The sequence below is a fragment of the Pseudochaenichthys georgianus genome, chromosome 21 (assembly GCF_902827115.2).
Source record: "Pseudochaenichthys georgianus chromosome 21, fPseGeo1.2, whole genome shotgun sequence".
Lineage (NCBI taxonomy): Eukaryota > Metazoa > Chordata > Actinopteri > Perciformes > Channichthyidae > Pseudochaenichthys > Pseudochaenichthys georgianus.
Genome location: NC_047523.1, coordinates 27,174,579 through 27,194,406, shown reverse-complemented (window position 1 = coordinate 27,194,406; position 19,828 = coordinate 27,174,579). Strand labels below are relative to the sequence as shown.

Below are 19,828 nucleotides of genomic sequence, written 5' to 3'. Positions count from 1 at the left end.
AACCTGTGTCTCATTTTGTAAACCAAAACAATTCACATAAAAAATGATATTATAAAGCATCCCATGATAATTCCCTGACATTGTCTTCATTTAACAGGAAAGGCTACAGGGGATAAAACAATGCTCGTCCCTACAGGTTATTGTTTTTACATGCAGAGGATGTGGCAGCTGCTGAGAGCACGGTGAGACCATAGACTGTATATATAAAGGGTGAGACGCATCTTTTTGTCTCTGCTCCTTCCTCATGCTTCTTGTGCCCTGTTGCCATGGCAGCAGACCGGAGATTTTAGCTTTCCCCACGTTTTCCCATGATGAAAGAGACAGTGCAGTGTTGTTAAGAGCTGTACATCGATTCAAATAAGCAAGCAATCACTCCCTCGGAATCACATTATCAGAGTAAGTAGAAGGGATTTCAGAAATTCCACTTTTGTTACGACTTCCTCCGAAGCAATAGAATATGATATAATTGTTCCTAATTATGTGCAATGCCTTGTTTTGTTATGCTGCTGTAACAAAAAATCCCAATTTGGGATCAATAAAGTGTATATCTTATCATAAATTAAAGTTATAATGGTTTTATCTAGTTGTGCTATCATTCCAAATGTAATGTTGCTGTGGGAAACATATTGTATGTTCAACTTAGAGAAATATGTAAGCTATGCTGTATGCTTGGCACTCTTTGGGTAAATGTTAAACATGTCTACCCGCCCAAGCATGTCCATCCTGATTAGGCACATCAGTTGTTTTTAAACAAATCAGAGCTCCAGCATGTTCTTTACAGCTAGTCAGACGTGTATTGTTGCATAAGCCCCAAGGTAAAATGGCCAAACAATTGCTGAATTATTCAAGTCATTCTTTATTTTTAATTTTGTTGTTGTCATTAAACAATAATAAGTTATTGTTATTTTTGATTTAATTGCTGCTGTTTTTGTTACATTTCCGTGCAAAGGGACAGAAGACATAGTGTTAATAATTAAAAGGCTTATTTAAGATTCCATTTTAAATAATCCTAATGGTACCAATGGGTGTGGCTGTCTCTGCCATAGAATAACAGAACTGAATAGCAGCAGAAAAACAAACAAATCACAAATCATCATAGATAAATTAGCGATTAGAACATTATAAGTAAACTATAACATGTTTAACTGTCAAACTAAAATGAAATGATAATATGGTACAGGTGTAGATTGATTTATATAAGAACAGTTTACTCTATCTTTACTTTAACCATAGGTGTGATAAAAAGCTGGAGCTGGGACAGAAATGGTCATTCATCTGTGTAAGGAGTCTTTATGTTCTTAATTCAGACCAAACCAAGCAAAGGACAATTCATCTTTGTCTTCATTATCAAACCCACGGTGGGAAAAAGCAGTGCTGCTATTGTGTGATAGGTAGACACAAAAGCTGAGGGTGTGAGCCGGCCAATCCAGTGACACACCATAATGGTTGCTATGTGTGACAAAGAACCTTCCAGAAACGTGCCTTGCCCTATGCTTCAGATTTGTTGTGGCAGAGGGGGGATAATCCACCTATCTGGCTGACAAACTGATCGTTTAGCAGAGACACGCACATATTTTGTTCTGTGTGCAGAATCTCTAAAAGCTAAGGTGCTTACAGCAATTTGAAACCGCATTAGAGTAAATACAAAAGCAGAGTAAGTTGCCTGACAAGATTCTTATTCTCTGACGGCAGTAAGCTTATATATAGAGTAAACAGCAAACCACACATTAGTAGAGAATGCTGTCGTTTCTGGTGTCAAGTCTTACCGAATTACAGCAAGGGTGGCGGCCAAAAGGGCTTAGGGTCATTATGTGAAGAACAAAAAAGACTCCCTAACCGGATAGAAGCTTATAAAGCAAAAGTTGGATGCATCAAAAATGGGAATGGGAAATGTGAAAATCCCAGTTAAAAAATTAAAAGGCACTAGGAAGATGGAGTCCTATAAAAAGATGGAGCCCCATAACAAGAATAGAATCAGAAATGGCAAAAACAAAATAATGTTAATTGTCCACAAAAAAATATTAAAATTAAGAGGTATCTGCATTCCATTACAGACAATCAGCTTCTCCCAGATATGTAATGGTGAAAATTACAGACTTACTAACAGTCTTGAAAACCATGAAAATGTATGTAAAGGACCAACAGAGAGCAAAGAGGAAGGCCTTGAAATGTACACTAAGCTACAGGCAAGTAAGTAGCCTGCATTTAGAGAGAAAACACAACTCTTTCTTACTCATAAATGAAAAGCCATAAGCCATTTAAAGCGTTCACTACACTGTCACCTATGTGACTCCTGAAATAAATGGAAAACATGGCTCAATTATTACATAATAACTTCTCATTTTCAACATGTCAAGAGAAGAGCTACATCAACAACACAGCTGAAGTGGAATACAGTACAGTTAATCAAGGATGTGACAAGTGTTACACGGTCAGATTCCCCTAAGGAACCTAATTAGAGGAAGAAAGACTACTTTGGCTTGCTGGACATTTTTAAATCTGACTAGCTAGGCAGATGTGTCCTGAGTGCACTGACGGAGACGCAGTGTAGTGTGATTCAATGTGACATGTGCATGCAACCTTTCAGCTGCAAGAGTCACCCTGGTGAGCTCAGTAGCTCCCCAGCTGTGAGCCTGGCAACCTAAATGCCCCCTTTCAGCAACAATGTCCTCATGTACGCACAGTTTATGTGCAGGGAGAATTCACGTGTTACAAGTGATAGCTTCAGTAAAACAACCGACAAGAGAAAGGCGAGGTTTTAGGCTAGCATAAAAACTAAGAACATGTGTGACAAAAAAGATAGGAAGTGAGAGGCATAAGTGAATGCTTAAGTTTAATCTGTACAAAAAGTGGGAGGAATTGTAGAGCTCGGTAAAACTGTCTTAAGGACGATATATTTGATTGATCAGTTGTGTAAAAAAATGTGTGCTTCCGGATCAGATGCTGAGTAAGGCAAGGCAAGGCAAGGCAAGGCAAGGCAAGGCATGGCAAGGCAAGGCAAGGCAAGGCAAGGCAAGGCAAGGCAAGGCAAGGCAAGGCAAGGCAAGGCAAGGCAAGGCAAGGCAAGGCAAGGCAAGGCAAGGCAAGGCAAGGCAAGGCAAGGCAAGGCAAGGCAAGGCAAGGCAAGGCAAGGCAAGGCAAGGCAAGGCAAGGCAAGGCAAGGCAAGGCAAGGCAAGGCAAGGCAAGGCAAGGCAAGGCAAGGCAAGGCAAGGCAAGGCAAGGTTTCTGGGAGTTTGTTCCAGATATTTGGAGCATAATAACTGAACGCTGCTTTACCATGTTTAGTTCTGACTCTGGGGACAGAAAGTTGACCAGTCCCTGAAGACCTGAGAGATCTGGATGGTTCATAATTTAGCAGGAGGTCAGAAATGTATTTTGGGCCTAAACCATTCAGTGCTTTATAAACCAGCAGCAGTATTTTTGAAATCTATTCTTTGACACACAGGAAGCCAGTGTAAAGACTTCAGAACAGGAGTGATGTGATCCACTTTCTTAGTGTTAGTGAGGACTCGAGCAGCGGCGTTCTGAATTAGCTGCAGCTTTCTAATATATTTTTTAGTGAGACCTGTGAAGACACCATTGCAGTAGTCGAGTCTACTGAAGATAAAAGCATGGACAAGTTTTTCCAAATCCTGCTGTGACATTAGTCTTTTAATCCTAGATATATTCTTTAGGTGATAGTAGGCTGATTTAGTAACTGTTTTAATGTGACTGTTGAAACTCAGGTCAGAGTCCATGACTACACCTAGATTTCTGGCTTTATCTGTTGTTTTGAACATTGCAGACTGAAGCTCAGCGCTAACTTTTATACGTTCTGCCTTGGCTCCAAAAACCATTACCTCAGTTTTATCTTTGTTTAATTGGAGAAAGTTCTGACACATCCAGTCATTGATTTGTTCAATGCACTTACTCAGTGTTTGAATTGGAGCATAGTCTCCTGGTGAAATTGTTACGTAAATGTGTGTGTCATCCGCATAGCTATGGTAACTTATTTTGTTGTTCTTCATTATCTGAGCCAGTGGTAGCGTGTAGACGTTAAAGAGAAGAGGCCCCAAGATGGAGCCTTGAGGTACCCCACATGTCATATTTGTCAACTCAGATGTGTATTTACCTATAGAAACAAAGTTGTTTCTGTCCTTTAGGTAGGATTAAAACCAATTTAGAACTGTTTCCGAAAGTCCCACCCAGTTTTCCAGTCGGTCTAGTAATATGTTGTGGTCAACAGTGTCAAACGCAGCACTGAGATCTAATAATACTAACACTGAAGTTCTGCCACTGTCTGTGTTTAAGTGGATGTCATTAAAGACCTTTACAAGAGCAGTCTCAGTGTTGTGGTTTGGACGAAAGCCTGACTGGAACACATCAAACAGTTATTTAAATGCAAGAAATTACTCAACTGTTGAAAAACGACTTTTTCAATGATTTTACCTAGAAATGGGAGGTTTGATATGGGCCTGTAATTGTTCATTACTGAAGCATCTAGATTATTCTTTTTTTAGGAGCGGTTTAATGACTGCAGTTTTCAGGGCCTGTGGAAAAATACCTGAGTGAAGAGATTTGTTTACTATATGAAGTAGATCTGAGGCCATGCAACGAAAAACATCTTTGAAAAATCCTGTTGGAATAATATCAAGGCAGCAGGAGGAGGACTTCAGAAGTTGTATAATGTCCTCTAGGTTTTTATCATTAATCTGATGGAATTGTGTCATGGTGTTTGAATTGATATTAGTTGGACACAAAGACAACACAGAGTAAGTGGTCCTTTCATTGGCTATCTGGGACACACAGCTCAAAATAGCTTTTTTCGAAAATACTTAGTGCCTCTATTTGTCCAGGGTCAAAACTAAGAAATAAATAAATACAACTTTATTTCTATTCAGTTTTGTTTTGTTTTTATGTAATCACGTCAAACATGCCTGTGACTAATAAGAAAGGGTATATCATTGTTGTGATTGTTGTTATTGGACACAAAGAACCAAAAGCTTTACTAATAGCCGCTTTCTTTTTCAAAGTACTTTGCCGTACTTAATCCCGCCGAACTCTTTAATCCCGGAAGGCCCCAGATCTTTTTGGTGTGAAAGCAAAATCCCAAGAACTATCAGAACTATTCCTGGGAAAAGTACTCCGGTGTGAAAGCGCCTAATGATGTTGCCCTCCACTTAAGTTATGTTAGGCTTATACACCTTACACACATCTGCTGAGCTCTACAATGTGTCAACTTCTCCTCCCATTAACTTATGCATGTCCGGGCCAAGAGCAATAATGTGTCTATGACTAACAGTATAGCTTTCCTGGCTGATATTACAGTCTCTGCACAGGATTAGCATTTCTATGAGATGATTTTAAGCACCATAATGTGCAATTTCTAATTCACAAACCTTGTGTTGGTATTTACTACTTGTACTAAAATATCACTTTAGAAAGCAAAGATATTCTGATAAATATAACTCTTTCAAACAACGTTTTTTACAAGAAAGGGTTCAACGCAATGACTGATAAATCTTATTATGCTATTCACGGAGTCGCTGTATGTTACAGGAGCTTGTTTGTGAATTTTTCTGAAGCAGGCTTCAAAGGTGTGTAACAGGATGTGGTTCATTTAAAGGGCTGCAGCACCATACCGTAAAAGCACAACTCCACTTAACAGTGTTGGTGGATTTACAGCATATATAGACTATCATACTATCGTGTTGAAATAACCTCCAGATTTCTCTGAGCATTGCTGAATTTGTAAATATTATTTGTAAGCAAGTCAGTAAAACAAGAGGAACTTATTTTATTTTATCATTATAATTATTCTTCAAAACATGAAAAACAAGTATGCAAGTTTCACATGTGCTCACAGGGCTGCAACACCTCTGCATTGTGTTGATAGAAGGCGTGGGTAAATAAGAAGGTGTCTGTGAGACTTATATTTACAGAATGTCATCATGTTATTGTCAGTGCGAATACTTTACACATCTTATCCTGAGGAACATTTTTGTGAGAGCACAATGTAAAGAACAGCACGATGCTTTAATGATCTGTTAGATAGTGTACCAACAACTGAAAACGTAATTCTCTAGATGTGAAATTAAAACTGGGGATGCTATTAGTATAAGTTACAGTGAGTCAAGCAAGTGTTTAGTTTTCAAGTGTTGAATTGTACAAACATGTACAGTGCTTGCAGAAATGCGTTCAATGTTTGTTTGCTCTAGATCTTTTACAGATATTCACATCACGGTCGAGAGTATGTTTACCTGCAAGAAGATAGTCTTTTGAAAGAAGACAGCTTGTTGAGAACTGTCTGAGGAATGTGCTCCAATAACCCTGGTCAGATACATGTCTCAACAAGATGTGCAGTATATTGGCCAAAAGCAGGCATTTACAAGTTCATTCCATGTTAGAGATTTCAGCTATGTTTACGTGTGTGTGTGTGTGCGTGCATGCGTGCGTGCGTGCGTGCGTGTGTGTGTGTGTGTGTGCGTGTGTGCGTGCGTGCGTGCGTGCGTGCGTGTGTGGCTGTAAGTGGGTATGTGGAAGCCGTCAAGACAAAGATTGAGCCAAAGTTTTAAAACTGTCACTTCCGACTTCTGCTATTTGACATTTTCTCTGTTCCTTCTAGACAGGCTGTTTCCACTTCACTACTGAGAAACCTGTAGGTTTGCTGTGCCTGGGCCTTTAACAAAGCCTTATTCCAGTCTGCACAGGTCAACATTATGCAGATATAACAAACCTACAGTCCTCTTGTACCTTCCAGTTGAATCATATATTGTATACAACCCCACACAGTTCATTACAGAAGGCTAACATGCCATGCCAGCAGAGCTGTGTTTTATCTCTGTATTTCTGTGTCCCTGCAGCAATAGACTTAAAGTTCATTTTCACTAGAAACAGGAAATTAAATCTGGATGTTTTCATATGGCTGATACACCAAACAAATCTGTTATAACAGCAGAGCCATGTTAAATGTAATATCAGGAGCCTATAATCCTTTCTCTAGAACAAGCACATTAAAACTCGTGCACACATGTTCGGAGTTAGAAGTGATACAGCAGCATGTCTTATCCTGTTAGGCATGCAGTTTAAATGCTGAGGTGGATTCTCTTCTTCTGGGGCATAGTTATGTAATTATACCCAGCATGAACCTCCCAAGTGAAGAAGAATAAAGGGCAGCTTTAAACTCTGACCTTTAGGGGTCTTGCCACTTTAAAAAGGTGAAATGTCATGTTTAGCTCCTGCTGACATCAAAGCACAATTCAGTTGTAGCCACAGTATAAATCTGTATCACTGTGACAAGAGGATTCCTTATCACAGGAACATGTTCCTTTAATTCTAGCTTTGATAATAGCATCATGGAAAATAATGTTTAGCATTACAACATACACATGCTGACAATGTTCCCAGAACTACAAAAAAAGTAGCATACAGCCAACACAACAGGTAAAGCTAAAACGGGGCATTAGTGCCAAATAATGGGTGAACATATTGTAAAAGTTGGTAAGGGGAGTGTGTCAATTGTTTTCAGTAACATTTTGAAGATCACCTTCATCTGAAAAGGAGGTTCATAAAAGAGGCCGTGTGAAAGAGACGTGGGTTTAGATATAGTCATATGACAGGAAGTGCACACGGGAAGTCCCCAATTAGCTAACCACAGATTTGAAGAAATGGAAGTTAAAAATAAAACCACTGCTGCATCTGTAGATCTACCGTGTTTAATAGTGTGTGAGGTGATCCATCAAAGAGGATTAATTATAAGAAAAGATTGTGTTTAATTAAAAATCAACGTTAATCGAGCAGACAAAATCTAATATCCTTCAGTGTTCATTTTGCGAGGTTATATCATCAGCTCTGCAGCAGAGTGGCCACTAAGAGCTGAGACTGTGACAGATTTAATAGGCCACTGTAATGTGTCTGACCTGGCAAGCACATTAATAAATAATAGTGAGCCACACATCAAGCCTCTTGAGATGTCTGGTTCTTCCCCATCAAGACACGCTCACAGCATGGTACAGCTACTGCATTTTTAATGAGAAGAGAATGGGAGGCGTCCAGCTGAGGCCGAAGCCGCGTTTAGCCCGTCAAACCCGTCATGTGGAGGGACTAAAGTGTGTGTGTGTGATCTCGCAGACTGCCTGAATCCCCTAAGGTCCGTCTCGCTGGTCGCACTGGGTTCAACTTCACTTAGCAGCAGCTTGTCATTGTGTAATCTGAGGGCAACCAGATGTTCCAGAAAGAGCACCTGGACGTATATGACTGCTACTTTTTGGGAATGACAGGAGGCTTCTGGGACAAAGCCATACAATCCCAAATAAAACGTGTATCTGTGTCTGAGGTTAATTTGGAAACTAAAACATTCCTTATATGAAGGTCTTAGTTATATCCAACTGAAACATATGATGAGATGTTCTTACACGCAAGTACTTGCACAAAATCAGTTTACCTTTCCAACACATTTTGTCCTTGATGTTCTGCCCTCAAAAACGCAATAGAGTGAAAGGCATGAAGGATACTCCAATCAGAGTTGTACACACCCATGTGAAAGATTTATCGAAAGGACATCTATTACTGCAGGGGAAAATCATCCCTGCACTGCTGCACAGATTTTACCGGAGTAGTGCAAAATGATCAAGTTATAGTATTTTTAGCAGGACAACACTGCCATGTTGCATGAGAGGTCCTATGTTAGAGACTGGCGCTATAAATAAAGATTACCAATGTTTTGTTAGTCAACAACAACTTTTACATGAAACAGAAACGATGATTGTTGCATGTGGCCTTTTAAATTGGATGATACACACTTAAGTCAGCATTTACTTAAATTATCTCAAATAGTGTATAACAATATATTTGATCAGCAGTCAACAGCAGTCAGTATTTTCTGCAGAGCTTTCATTGCATCTCTCACTCAGGGCAGGATGTGGTTGTGTACACACATCACTTTCAAAATAACTACTCAACAGCCTTGTCTCTCCTTTTATAGTTAAAGTGTTGCTCATGGTACCAGGGGCCACAGTGAAGGACTCTGGATATGTGTAGGTGTTGTTAAAGAAGGGCCACTAATGTTCCTAAAAACATAAACATGCATTGTTGGATAATTATATTGGAGTCTGCCTATCCCAGTTTCAGAAGCATTAATGAAACATGTATCGACTCGTGTCTGCAAGCTTGGAGTCGATTTACACGAGTGAAGAGAATAGGCCTGAGTGAATTCCAGGAAGTAAGTAAGCACACTTCCTGTATGTTCGGATAGGCAATGTCTCAACAAAGTGCTGCACCACAACATTAGGACACAAAGAAATAAGAGCACCTAGATTTAAAGTCAATATAGGAAAAACACCAAATGTGCATCTATTTCTAACATGTAACCCCAACAATAATGAACTAATTACTGGTCAGAACTCTGTGATAAAAGCTACAGGAAACCACTGACCCATGAATAACCACCTCTCTTTATAATGGGCCACCTGAACTCTCTTTCAGGAAATGATGCAGCTTCAGTCAACAAAAACGATATGCAGACAGACAGGGGCCTCCGGTGTCAGAGAAGAGAATAGGCCCAAAACAAATCAACACATCTGGTACATTTCCACTCACAAACAGCTGAGATGTCTGATCAGATCTATTCGGTGAACATTAAATTTAAAAAAAACAATCAAGTGGTGTGTATTAACAGTAAAGAATCATCATTATCTGTCTTACAATTTAAACACATCCACAACCAAGGTGACATAATAATGGGTTAGTGAAGAAACAAATAAGTGTTTAGCTGCATGGCCTTTTGTCTGACTCTTGGCTCTGTATGTGTGCTGTCAAGTGCTGCACTTTGTCTCCCCCTACTGGAAGGAGATGTAGTTCAACAAAAGATAAGAAAAGACATGGGCATGTCTCAGGTCCATTGGAGAATATGTCCACAAAGCAGATTAATCTAAATGACTACTAGAAAATTGCATATGTCAAACTATACATACTTCCGATGTTTGAAAGGATAAACGTGCTAATTGAGTAGCCATTAAGCTGTACAGAAATACTGTTTGATGAAAGTTGGAGCCAGGGCTTTCTCCTGGACAGAAGATGGTGCTGTTGTTGTGAGCATGACTGCTTCATCAGATTCACCAGACACCAAACACAGAGCCCTCACTGCTGACATATAGAACCAATGAAACAGCTCTAATGTATGTATAGTAAGCATGACCCACATGCCCAGAGTCATGTCGCAGACAAATCAGAGACTGTGTTTGTTATGCAGCATAGGAGCTCTTCCTTTGATGTCAAGCAGTGGAAAGACTGAGGCATTAAATACAAAAAGGATTTAAAGTACCACATGTGATGCTTAAAAACTGTTGCTGTTGCCATGCATCGTACAGTATGCAAACAAATGTATTATTGTGTAATGCAATGATGCAGACTAGAGTTTGACACTACACAAACAATACAAAAAGCCATCGTTTTGTTAGAAACGTCTCTTATTTCATTCCTGATCAAAGTAAAACACATATTTGTGATGGAAGCATTCCCAGAATTCTACATCATTACCTATTAAAAAAACAAACAAAAAACAGTTGCCATGTAGAGTACGTTTTTTTTTTGTCTCCAACTAGTGCTCTTGTGAAAACGTTGTGACCAACTACACTCACCAAAGGCAGTTTGGTCTGCCCCAAGGATGTAAAACTACCACTAAACTGTAAAGTTAAGCTATAGAGAACTAAATCTGTTAAGGTTAGAGCATTTCATAGTAAATGTTACCCCATGGGGTTTGTCCAAAAATGTGCTCCCCTCTTAACAGATATTACTTCTGACGCCACAGTCTGCTTCCAAGCAACCACACTTCCTCCATCTCTCAAACGTCCTCCTGGATTATCATTTAAGAATTGTGAAATCTGCCAAACGAGTTCATGCTCATCTCCTTGAGGCTGGAGTTATGTATATCTACTCCACACTGGAGCAACACATGAGTGGAGCTGCACAAACTCAAAAGTGTATTCTTTTTACAGCAAATGTCCAAACGTTTTAGTTTTGACCTTGCGCTGTCTAACCAACATTTAACAAGCTAAAACATTTCTGCTTCATGACATGAGTACTGAATGTCTGGCAAAAATAATCACAGCCTCGTATTGTTGAGCTCAACTAGTGTTTAACTGCAGGCCTCCTTCTCATCTACAAAACTACTTTCAATGCAACTTTCAAATCCGCATTTTGGACAATCTGGTACTGGGTGGACATGCACTGTGTAAACAAACTCCTAGAATCCCCTCTGTCATGGAAATCATGGGAGTAAGTACTTCATTTATAAATATAAACAAACACAGGAACATCACCTGTCATGTTGTAAGGGTACAGCGGATCAGGAACAGATGTTGGAGCAGACTTTGAAAGAGTGAAAACTCATTAAACATTTTCATGGCTAAACTTGGAAATTAGCATGTGTCAGGCAGAAGCGCTTTATGTGCTACCTGTGAGTAAGACATCAAAGAGCGCTGCAGCTGCTAATGACAGGCCTATGCATGCCTGAGTTCCACAATTAACCGATACAGCTAATTATCCCCAAAAAGCTAAATAAGACCAATATGTTGCCTTTGATTTGCTATTTGCAGAACAGCATGCTTTTGCCTACTGGTGTTCCACAGGAAGAGTTCCATGTGTGTCTTGTAGCCTATAGGGTTTCAGTGAAGAGAGGAGCACCCCTAAACATAATCCCCACCCCCCTTACAAACCCACTCCTACCTCCAAAGTCACTCACAGTGCAGTGTCATTTCACAGAGTGTCAACCCACCTCTGGAATTTCAGAGAGGAAGAAAAGGGAGCAAATTATGGGACATAGAGTCTAGCTTCAGCGTTATAAAGAGAAAGAGATTTTTTTTCCCCTGGAGGAGACCTCAAACTTAGGCTCTGGAAATACATGAAATCCAGCGTGCCTTGTGTAAAGGCTCAACTAAGACCTGTTCCTGTCTAAGCATTTTAATGAGCGTAAGCCCTCAGGAGGAATAGTCAGAACTCACAGAAACCAAAGTCAGCCCCGTGGGAAACATAGCTCTCCGGCTGCTCACCGTACAGACATGCAGCCGTTCACTTTGGTCGGTGCTCTGGTCCTTCTGCTTCACATCTTCTCAGGCAATGCGGATGCACAGGGGTAAGTCAATACTAGAGCAACAGAGTGTTTCATGATGTTGGTGTTTCTACCCTGAGACAGGTGTAAACTTTACTTGGACATGTACTCATTCAAGAATTAAAAAAAGACTTTCCAGGATACTGGAAATGCACTGGCACCACAAATAAACCAAAAGTGCCACCAACAGTTTTAAGATAAGATAAGACGAATTGATCCCAAATTGGGAAATGTTGGGATCCATTTAACCCACTTCCGGTATCCAAAAAAGGAATTACTGCTATTTTAACTGCCAGCTCCTGCACGTGCTTTTACTTAAAGTGGAGTGAGGGAGTAACCTGATATGTGCTTTAAAGATTTCCCTGGAAAACTGTTGTTTTGATGGTATGTCCACACTGCTGCCCTGCGAGCAGAGGACTACGACAACGTTGACAGTGTGTCGGCTAAATGTGGCACAGCAACTGTTAATAACTGAAGAGCACCTGTCACTCTAAAGAGCCCCTCTTCTGTGGGTTATTCTGGTTGATTTCTATCAAGTCTCAGATTCCCACTGGAGCCCAGGCTGCTTTTAGGATGCTAACCCTGTGCAACCTAAACATCTGGACATTTAGAGTCTGGCACTGAGGTCAAAAGTAGAGATTTTGATGATGAAAGCTGTGAGGTTAGATTTGGATGTGTGATTCTGACATGAGTATACTTATGAACTAAGTCAAATGAAATCTTAACATCCTAATTTAATTAACAGGTTAAAAATACACACATGGAATATAATCTATATGAACTGCAGGTTATTTTTGAATGCAATGCTGACTCCATAGCCGCAACTGAGAATAGCTTTAATGTAGATTCTGGAGTCAGGTGAAGAGGAACGTTCAGTGAATGAAGAGGACATATGGTTGTGTGTAAAGTATCAATGTGCACCGCAGGAAGTGTCTGATTAGTGTGTTTTTCTCCATCTGTAGCCTACATCCTGTCAGCTGGCTGTTGCTCCACAGGGAGCCCCCTTTTATCACTAAGCAAGCATGTGAGGGTACGCTTTATTTAGGTTAACTACCATTGGGACCAAAATTAGAAGAACATACACACATGAGCTAGAGACTCTGGTTTTGTTTGGATCCTTGTTTTCATTCTAATATATTTGTAATCATATATCTTGAGCGTTTCATTGTTGTTGTTGTTGTTGTTGTTGTTGTTGTTGTTGTTGTGATACGATTTTATTAAAGACCAACTTTCCTATCTGATGTTCAATGCATTAACCAAGGTGGGTTTTACATTTAGCTGACACTAGGAAATTACATACCTCACCTTCCGGTTCTCTCTTGTTCTACAAAGGCACTACCGACAAGTCCTTACTGGAAGCCAACCAGGTGTTTGTCGCTACGGCAGGAGGCTGGAGTGTTGCTATGGCTGGAAGAAAAACAGTAAAGGACAGTGTGAGGGTAAGAGCAGTCCAGATTACAATATAAATATATGCTATAATAATCAATTGTATCTTAAAAATCAGTCAAATGGTTAGACATATTTTTTGAATGGACAAAATATGTTGAACTTAACTTAGTGCCTCAATAAAAGCTATCCTAACAACCGTTGTTCTATTCATAAAATATATTTTCCTGTACCAAAAGAAGTGGAGGATATGAGATTCAGTCCTTTCCTGCATAACAGAAATGTGTGGTTTGACTGTAATCCACAATTCTTCAACCACTGATATTTCTAGTGGTATTCTTTTCATTTTAAATGCTTTACCAGCTCAATGTGACCACGGCTGCAAGCATGGAGAGTGTGTTGGCCCCAACAAATGCAAGTGTTTCCCAGGATACACCGGAAAGACATGTAACCAAGGTGAGTAGTTTGGGTCTGGAAAGCCTGGGTCATTCTGGGTTTAGGGTAATCTAATTTCCAGCATATTTTAATTTAACAAACTCAATTTATGTATGTTTTACTTTACGCAAATCATTTTCTCTTGTGTTTAATGTAAAGGATGTTCTGTTAAATATACATGTTTGTAGGGTTTTATAAAAGAAGGTGTTTCAGGTGTAGAAATAAAGTTTCTTTTGTTTCTAGATCTGAATGAGTGTGGCCTGAAGCCTCGTCCCTGTCAGCATCGCTGCATGAACACCTTTGGAAGTTACAAGTGCTACTGCCTCAATGGTTACACAGTAATGTCGGACGGATCTTGTGCAAGTGAGTATGAGTGCTAATATACATAGAAACACACGGAAAAATCAAAGCTGCTCAGCTTTAATATTAACAAATGTGTGTTTTTGTGAATGCATGTAGATTCCAACACATGCTCTATTGCTCACTGTCAGTATGGCTGTGAGGAAGTTCAGGGGGAGATTCGCTGCCTCTGCCCGTCTGCAGGGCTGCAGCTGGGGCAAGATGGGAGGACATGTGTAGGTGAGCAACCACATGCACACTGAAAAACAATCATTGAATGTTATAAAGCATATACTATCATATCATATGTGAAATATGATTGACAGTAGACTATACATAAGGAAAGTGAAATTCAGATGGAGCAATAGCCCTTGTCTAAATAAGGAAACAGAAAAAACTAAAATTGACTTTGGCTTGTTTCCAGTCTCATGGATTGGGAGTTTGCATAGAGAAACAATTCTGTAGACATTCTATTATGTGGTTTTTGCGTGTTTGGCTTACAAAGCAAATGGATGCTATTAAGTTATATTTCCACAAAAATGCTTGAGCTCTGACAGAGCAAGTCTGGCATAACGATCACACAGGGGAAGTCTAATAGTTCTGGAGCATTACACTTCAGGATAAGTCTGCATTCAACAGACTTATCAAAGTTACAAAAAAAGTAAATTGTTCCCAAATGTACCATAACAAATACATAATCGACCCTTATGAAATAAACACATATCCGTTCAAGTGCAAATTCAAACCTGAGCAAAACATAGATAGAGGATTCTTTAAATTCGTAGTTAACACGATAAACACCTTTATGGCTGCAGGGCATGTTATTCATTTGCAGACTATACATTAAAACAAGTGAAAACATGCAGACTGATAAATACAGATAACAAGGACTTAATGATATGACTGAATGATCAACAAAACAAAAGTCATATAATGTCACAGGCCCTTTCATTTTCCGTCTTTTGTTTCCCTTCAGATGTAGATGAATGTGTAACTGGGAAGAACCTCTGCCCAAACAACAGACAATGTGTGAACACCTTCGGGAGCTACCTGTGCAAGTGCCAGGACGGCTACGACCTGAAATATGTTGACGCCAAATATGACTGTGTAGGTAAGGTATACACGTTCATTATGAGAAAACCTTCAAGATCATTTCTGCTCCTAAAGGTACAAATAGGCTTTTTCCATTTTCAGACATTGATGAGTGTGCAGCCGGCACCCACAAGTGCAGCCAGCACGCTTTCTGTGTGAACTCTCAAGGATCCTTCAAGTGCAGGTGCCAGCCTGGCTACAGAGGCAATGGCTTTGAATGCTCTGGTGAGACTCAAGAACAGCCACACAGCATTATGAATCAAGTAGTTTTAGGGATGCCTTTTGATCTTAAACAAACTATCCAAGTAAGGCCTTTCCCAAGTTAGAGTAGTCAGTCAGATAGGTCAGGAGCACTTTTACAGACACATATTTCATTTAAACTCTTCAAACATCAGCAGACATCAGTCGTGCCAAGGCTAGTTTCCTGTTTTCAGACCGCACTACCCTATACAGATGTCAAAGAGAGAGCCACAGATTGAAAACACACCTGTGTAAATAGGACATTTGTACGGTAGCCAGTCATCTGGAGAAGAAGGGGAAACACAGATTGAGCTGTGTGCTCTTTAAACCAGATCCAGATTATAACAGGTGAAGCTCGTGTAGCCAACTGACAAAGAGAATAGGCAAGGGTTTTCAGCGTGAATCAAAGATGCATTTATTTTTTGTAGTTAAGCCGTTTTATCAGCGGTCGTGGGATGGAGACAAAGGCAGTGCAGATGATTTCCTAAATGGTGAGATTGTGTGAAATCCAAAACTCTGCTTCTGCTGATCACTCCCTGCTCGCAACCCCATGCACTCCCTCCTCTTGCCTCCTTACTCTTCAGAGCACATTTTGCAACTGTTCATGGCTGGAAATGTTGTATGGCCTCTGCACACAGCTTGATATGAGACCTGGAATCCTCAGCATGACCCTTGAACACTTTTTGGATAAAATGCGTGTGCACTTGAAGTGCTTATCTAAGCTGTGTGCAATGAATGCTGCCCGAAGTGCTTCATCTGCATGGAGAAGGACAAGAACAGCAGCTGCAAAATACATGACGACAAACGCATCTTGAGTCCTGGTAGAATACTGTCTTTCCCACTCATGATTGAGGTTCCACATGTCTCATCTGTTTCCTCTTCCTGCCCACAGCCATCCCAGACTCCCAAGTGAGACCTGAGCTTCTGGGAGGAACACTTGACAACCAGGACATCCGAAATCTTATCCCGGAACCAGTGGCAACGCCGCCTCCAAGGATCCGCGAGCAGCCTTTCGACTATGATGGAGAGGTCTACGTTGGCCCTGAGCAGGAACAGGTGAATGTATTTCCTTTGGCAGAAGAAGAAGAGCAGGAGGAAGACGAGGAGGCTGAAGACAACCGTCTTAATCAAAGAGGAGACGTTTTCAGTAAGTGTCCTTTCGGTTTGGCTGTCTTACGGTCATTTTGGGTGGTCCATAATTAGCCATACATAGAGTAAACAAACTCAGTTTCTACAGAGACTTTGTTCTTGTGTCTACACAGCATTTGAACACTATTAACGATTGTTCAGTATGTGGCTGAATGAAGTATAAAATAAGAGGTCAGTCCAAACACCTTGACCAGAGAAGAAAGGAGCTCCTCAGACACATCTTTGGAAGGTTCAATGTTACTAAAAATTGAGAAATGTGTTGAAGTATTTGACTATTTCCAGAGAAGAACCAGACACACTGAATCTGATTCAAAGATATCATAATATCAAAGCTTTGGCTAAAACAAATACAAAATATAACAATCAAAATAAATGTACTAAATGTAAGAAATTATGTGACTATATCTAATTGAATAGATCATTTATGAGACTCAAATAAATCATATTCTCTGGCACTTTCATCAAATAATAAGAAAGGGTGGACAGTGTAGTTCTGCAGTGGTATGCACCTCAAAGAAAAACCCCACACATGAGGTTACCTTTCAACACTTCTCTTGATCTTTATGGAAACACCCGAGACTGTGTAAGAACTCAGATAGCAAGAGGAGACAGGCCCCAAACATCCATCACCTCCAGGGAGGAATTTTACTCTGTCAGCATGTGAGAGCCCAGGGACAAAACTCGTCCTGCTTCCCATCTCCTGGGAGGAGGGTGAAGAAGGGGGGAGGTTACTTAGCCTCCAAGCCTTTTATTATGTTTTTCCCAAAACAGCTGTTGTGCAAACAGATTTGACTCCTAGTTGGAAAGTCTGTCATCAGCACTCTAGACCTCTCTAGCACCAGCCCACTCTGGCTGCACAGGTTCAATCACCCCAGCTGTCACTTGTCTGAGGCCGCTAGCCATGGGGGTGGTTTTCTATGAGAGCTTTAAAACACTTGAGAGACTGTATCCTAAAGTTGTAGCTTCATCTCAAGACATGAGTGACAGCAGGGCAGGTCTACACCTGTTGGTAAAAAAAACCTTTCATTGCTGCATCATTTTGGAATGCTTTTTCTAAGATAATGTGTTTTAAGAGGAATGTATGAACCAAAAGTGATTTGTCATTTGTATGAGGCAAAGTTTTTGCATGAGATTTCTGCTTTTACTTTTAGTTGATTATCACTTTGAGCTGAAACATTATACATAAGTTGAGAATTCATTATGTACACCTTGCTAAAAAGAACACAGTCTTATTAAGTTTCCGTTGAAACACTATAGGTGTAATACGAGAAGGATTTAATGCATGACTGTTTGTATTAGACAGTTTAAGCCAGGTGTGCTTAATAAACTGGCTGAAAATGTATGAATTCACATTGATTGTTTTCCCCTTTAATTTCTAAATACAGAGGACTTTGAATCTGTGTTTGGACCAGCGACAGAAGTCAAAGAAATGTTAATAGCACCAGTTCAGGAAGGTAATGAAATACCTGTTAAGATGCCATTATTATATAAGGACAGTTTATGTGACTAATTTGCTTTTGTGCTCCTAATGTTTCCACCTCCAGAGTTCATTATGGATTGCAACTTTGATCAGGGAGCATGTGAGTGGATCCAAGACAAGACTGATGACATGGACTGGAGCGTATCCTACCATAATGGTAACAGTATGATTAGTATGTTTTTTTTAATGTCAGATTAATGTATACTTTAAGTGCATTTAGATGGAATCATTTACAGAATATGTGCTACGAACTCTTTCAGATGCTGAGTACTACATGGCCATGAGTGGGCTCCTAGGAGAGCCGGAAGATATAGCCAAGCTGAAGCTGCTCCTCAGTGACCGGGCCCAGCAGGGCAGCTTCTGCCTCACCTTCGACTTCCGTGTGGTGGGCCAGAATGTGGGAAGTCTCAAGGTGCTGCTGGATAACAATGCTTACCCTGTATGGGAGCAGAGCCGAAGCAGAGACCAGGCATGGCAGACGGAGATCCTCACTGTAACCTGGAAAGAGGAGGCACCAACATCGGTGAGTGATTTATCATTTTACAATATAATTATCAATAGATGATTGTCAAAGCTTTGCTGTAACTGCTAACAACAATAATACCAGCCAAAGGAGGTTCAACAGCACATAAGTTATCATAATGCTAAATGCTATGAATGTCTTTCAGATTTTCTTTGAAGCTCAGCATGGGAAGGAGGTTGGAGGAGAGATTGGGCTGGACAATGTTGTGCTGACCTCAGGGCCCTGTCAAGAGGATGTCAGTCCATTTATCTAGGAGTCTCCACCCCGGATTCACAATTTTACAATCCATAGGATCCCTGTTTCCTGCCTGTAATATGATCTGGAGTTTCTCATGTTTTGTGCTGGCCTAGCCACAAGACATCCACATAAAGCTACAGAACTTAGTCTCTAGGGAAGAATATGTATTATCAGTGCATGCATGTTCACAATATCAGCATGCTGCTAGATGAACACATCTGGCTCCATTCTCTATTGTGATTGTTATACATAACTCCGATCTCAGGAATAGATGGACATGTCTATTAAGTTAGATGTCACAGTATTGTGCTTAGTCTTTTTTGTGTATGTGATTGCTGAAGTTAACATTAAATAATCTATGACATGTAATGTGAACTCTTAAGTGAGGTATATCTTAGATAAATACATTTCTTGAAGGCTAGTTAGTTTAAATGATCAAATGTATCAATGAAAGACTGCTGTACATTTTGCTTTCAAATGATAGTGTACTATTACATTAAATCTGTTTTGTTTTTTTCTAAATCTACCTTCCATTCCTTCCCCGCTCAGACACATTTATGATGGTTCACGTACATCTAAATATGATCATGTCAGTTACAGCAGGTTCCTGCAAACAGAAATATATCACCTGGAGTTTTTCTGGTAATTAAAGTAAATGTATCATTAGCCAGTGTTACAGTCTGGACAAAATCCAAAGTAATATGACAAAGAATGTGGGTAATTTATGAAATGCCACCACAAATGGACTTGACATGTATGGATGCCAGCCAAGCTTATATTTTATTACAGAAAATTGATGTGGTAGTCAACTGACACCAAGTAAGAAAAGTATGGCTTATGTGAACACAATATTGGAAAGGG

General features: G+C 40.0%; 1 protein-coding gene across 2 annotated transcripts; it reads left to right on the top strand.

Annotated features, from left to right (window-relative positions):
• The first annotated feature begins 12,034 nt into the window (after positions 1–12,034).
• Positions 12,035–19,396, top strand: egfl6 (EGF-like-domain, multiple 6). 2 transcript variants are annotated; one of them, XM_034109797.2, is made up of 13 exons: positions 12,035–12,110; positions 13,419–13,525; positions 13,836–13,928; positions 14,151–14,270; positions 14,367–14,486; positions 15,223–15,357; positions 15,441–15,563; positions 16,007–16,069; positions 16,471–16,725; positions 18,113–18,181; positions 18,272–18,364; positions 18,468–18,730; positions 18,876–19,396. In XM_034109797.2, the coding sequence occupies exons 1-13, from the start codon at positions 12,037–12,039 to the stop codon at positions 18,981–18,983; spliced, it is 1,623 nt and encodes a 540-aa protein (XP_033965688.1). In that variant the 5' UTR covers positions 12,035–12,036; the 3' UTR covers positions 18,984–19,396. The 2 variants fall into 2 exon arrangements, with proteins under 2 accessions (XP_033965688.1, XP_033965689.1); XM_034109798.2 differs by lacking the exons at positions 15,441–15,563; positions 16,007–16,069.
• Positions 19,397–19,828: the final 432 nt, after the last annotated feature.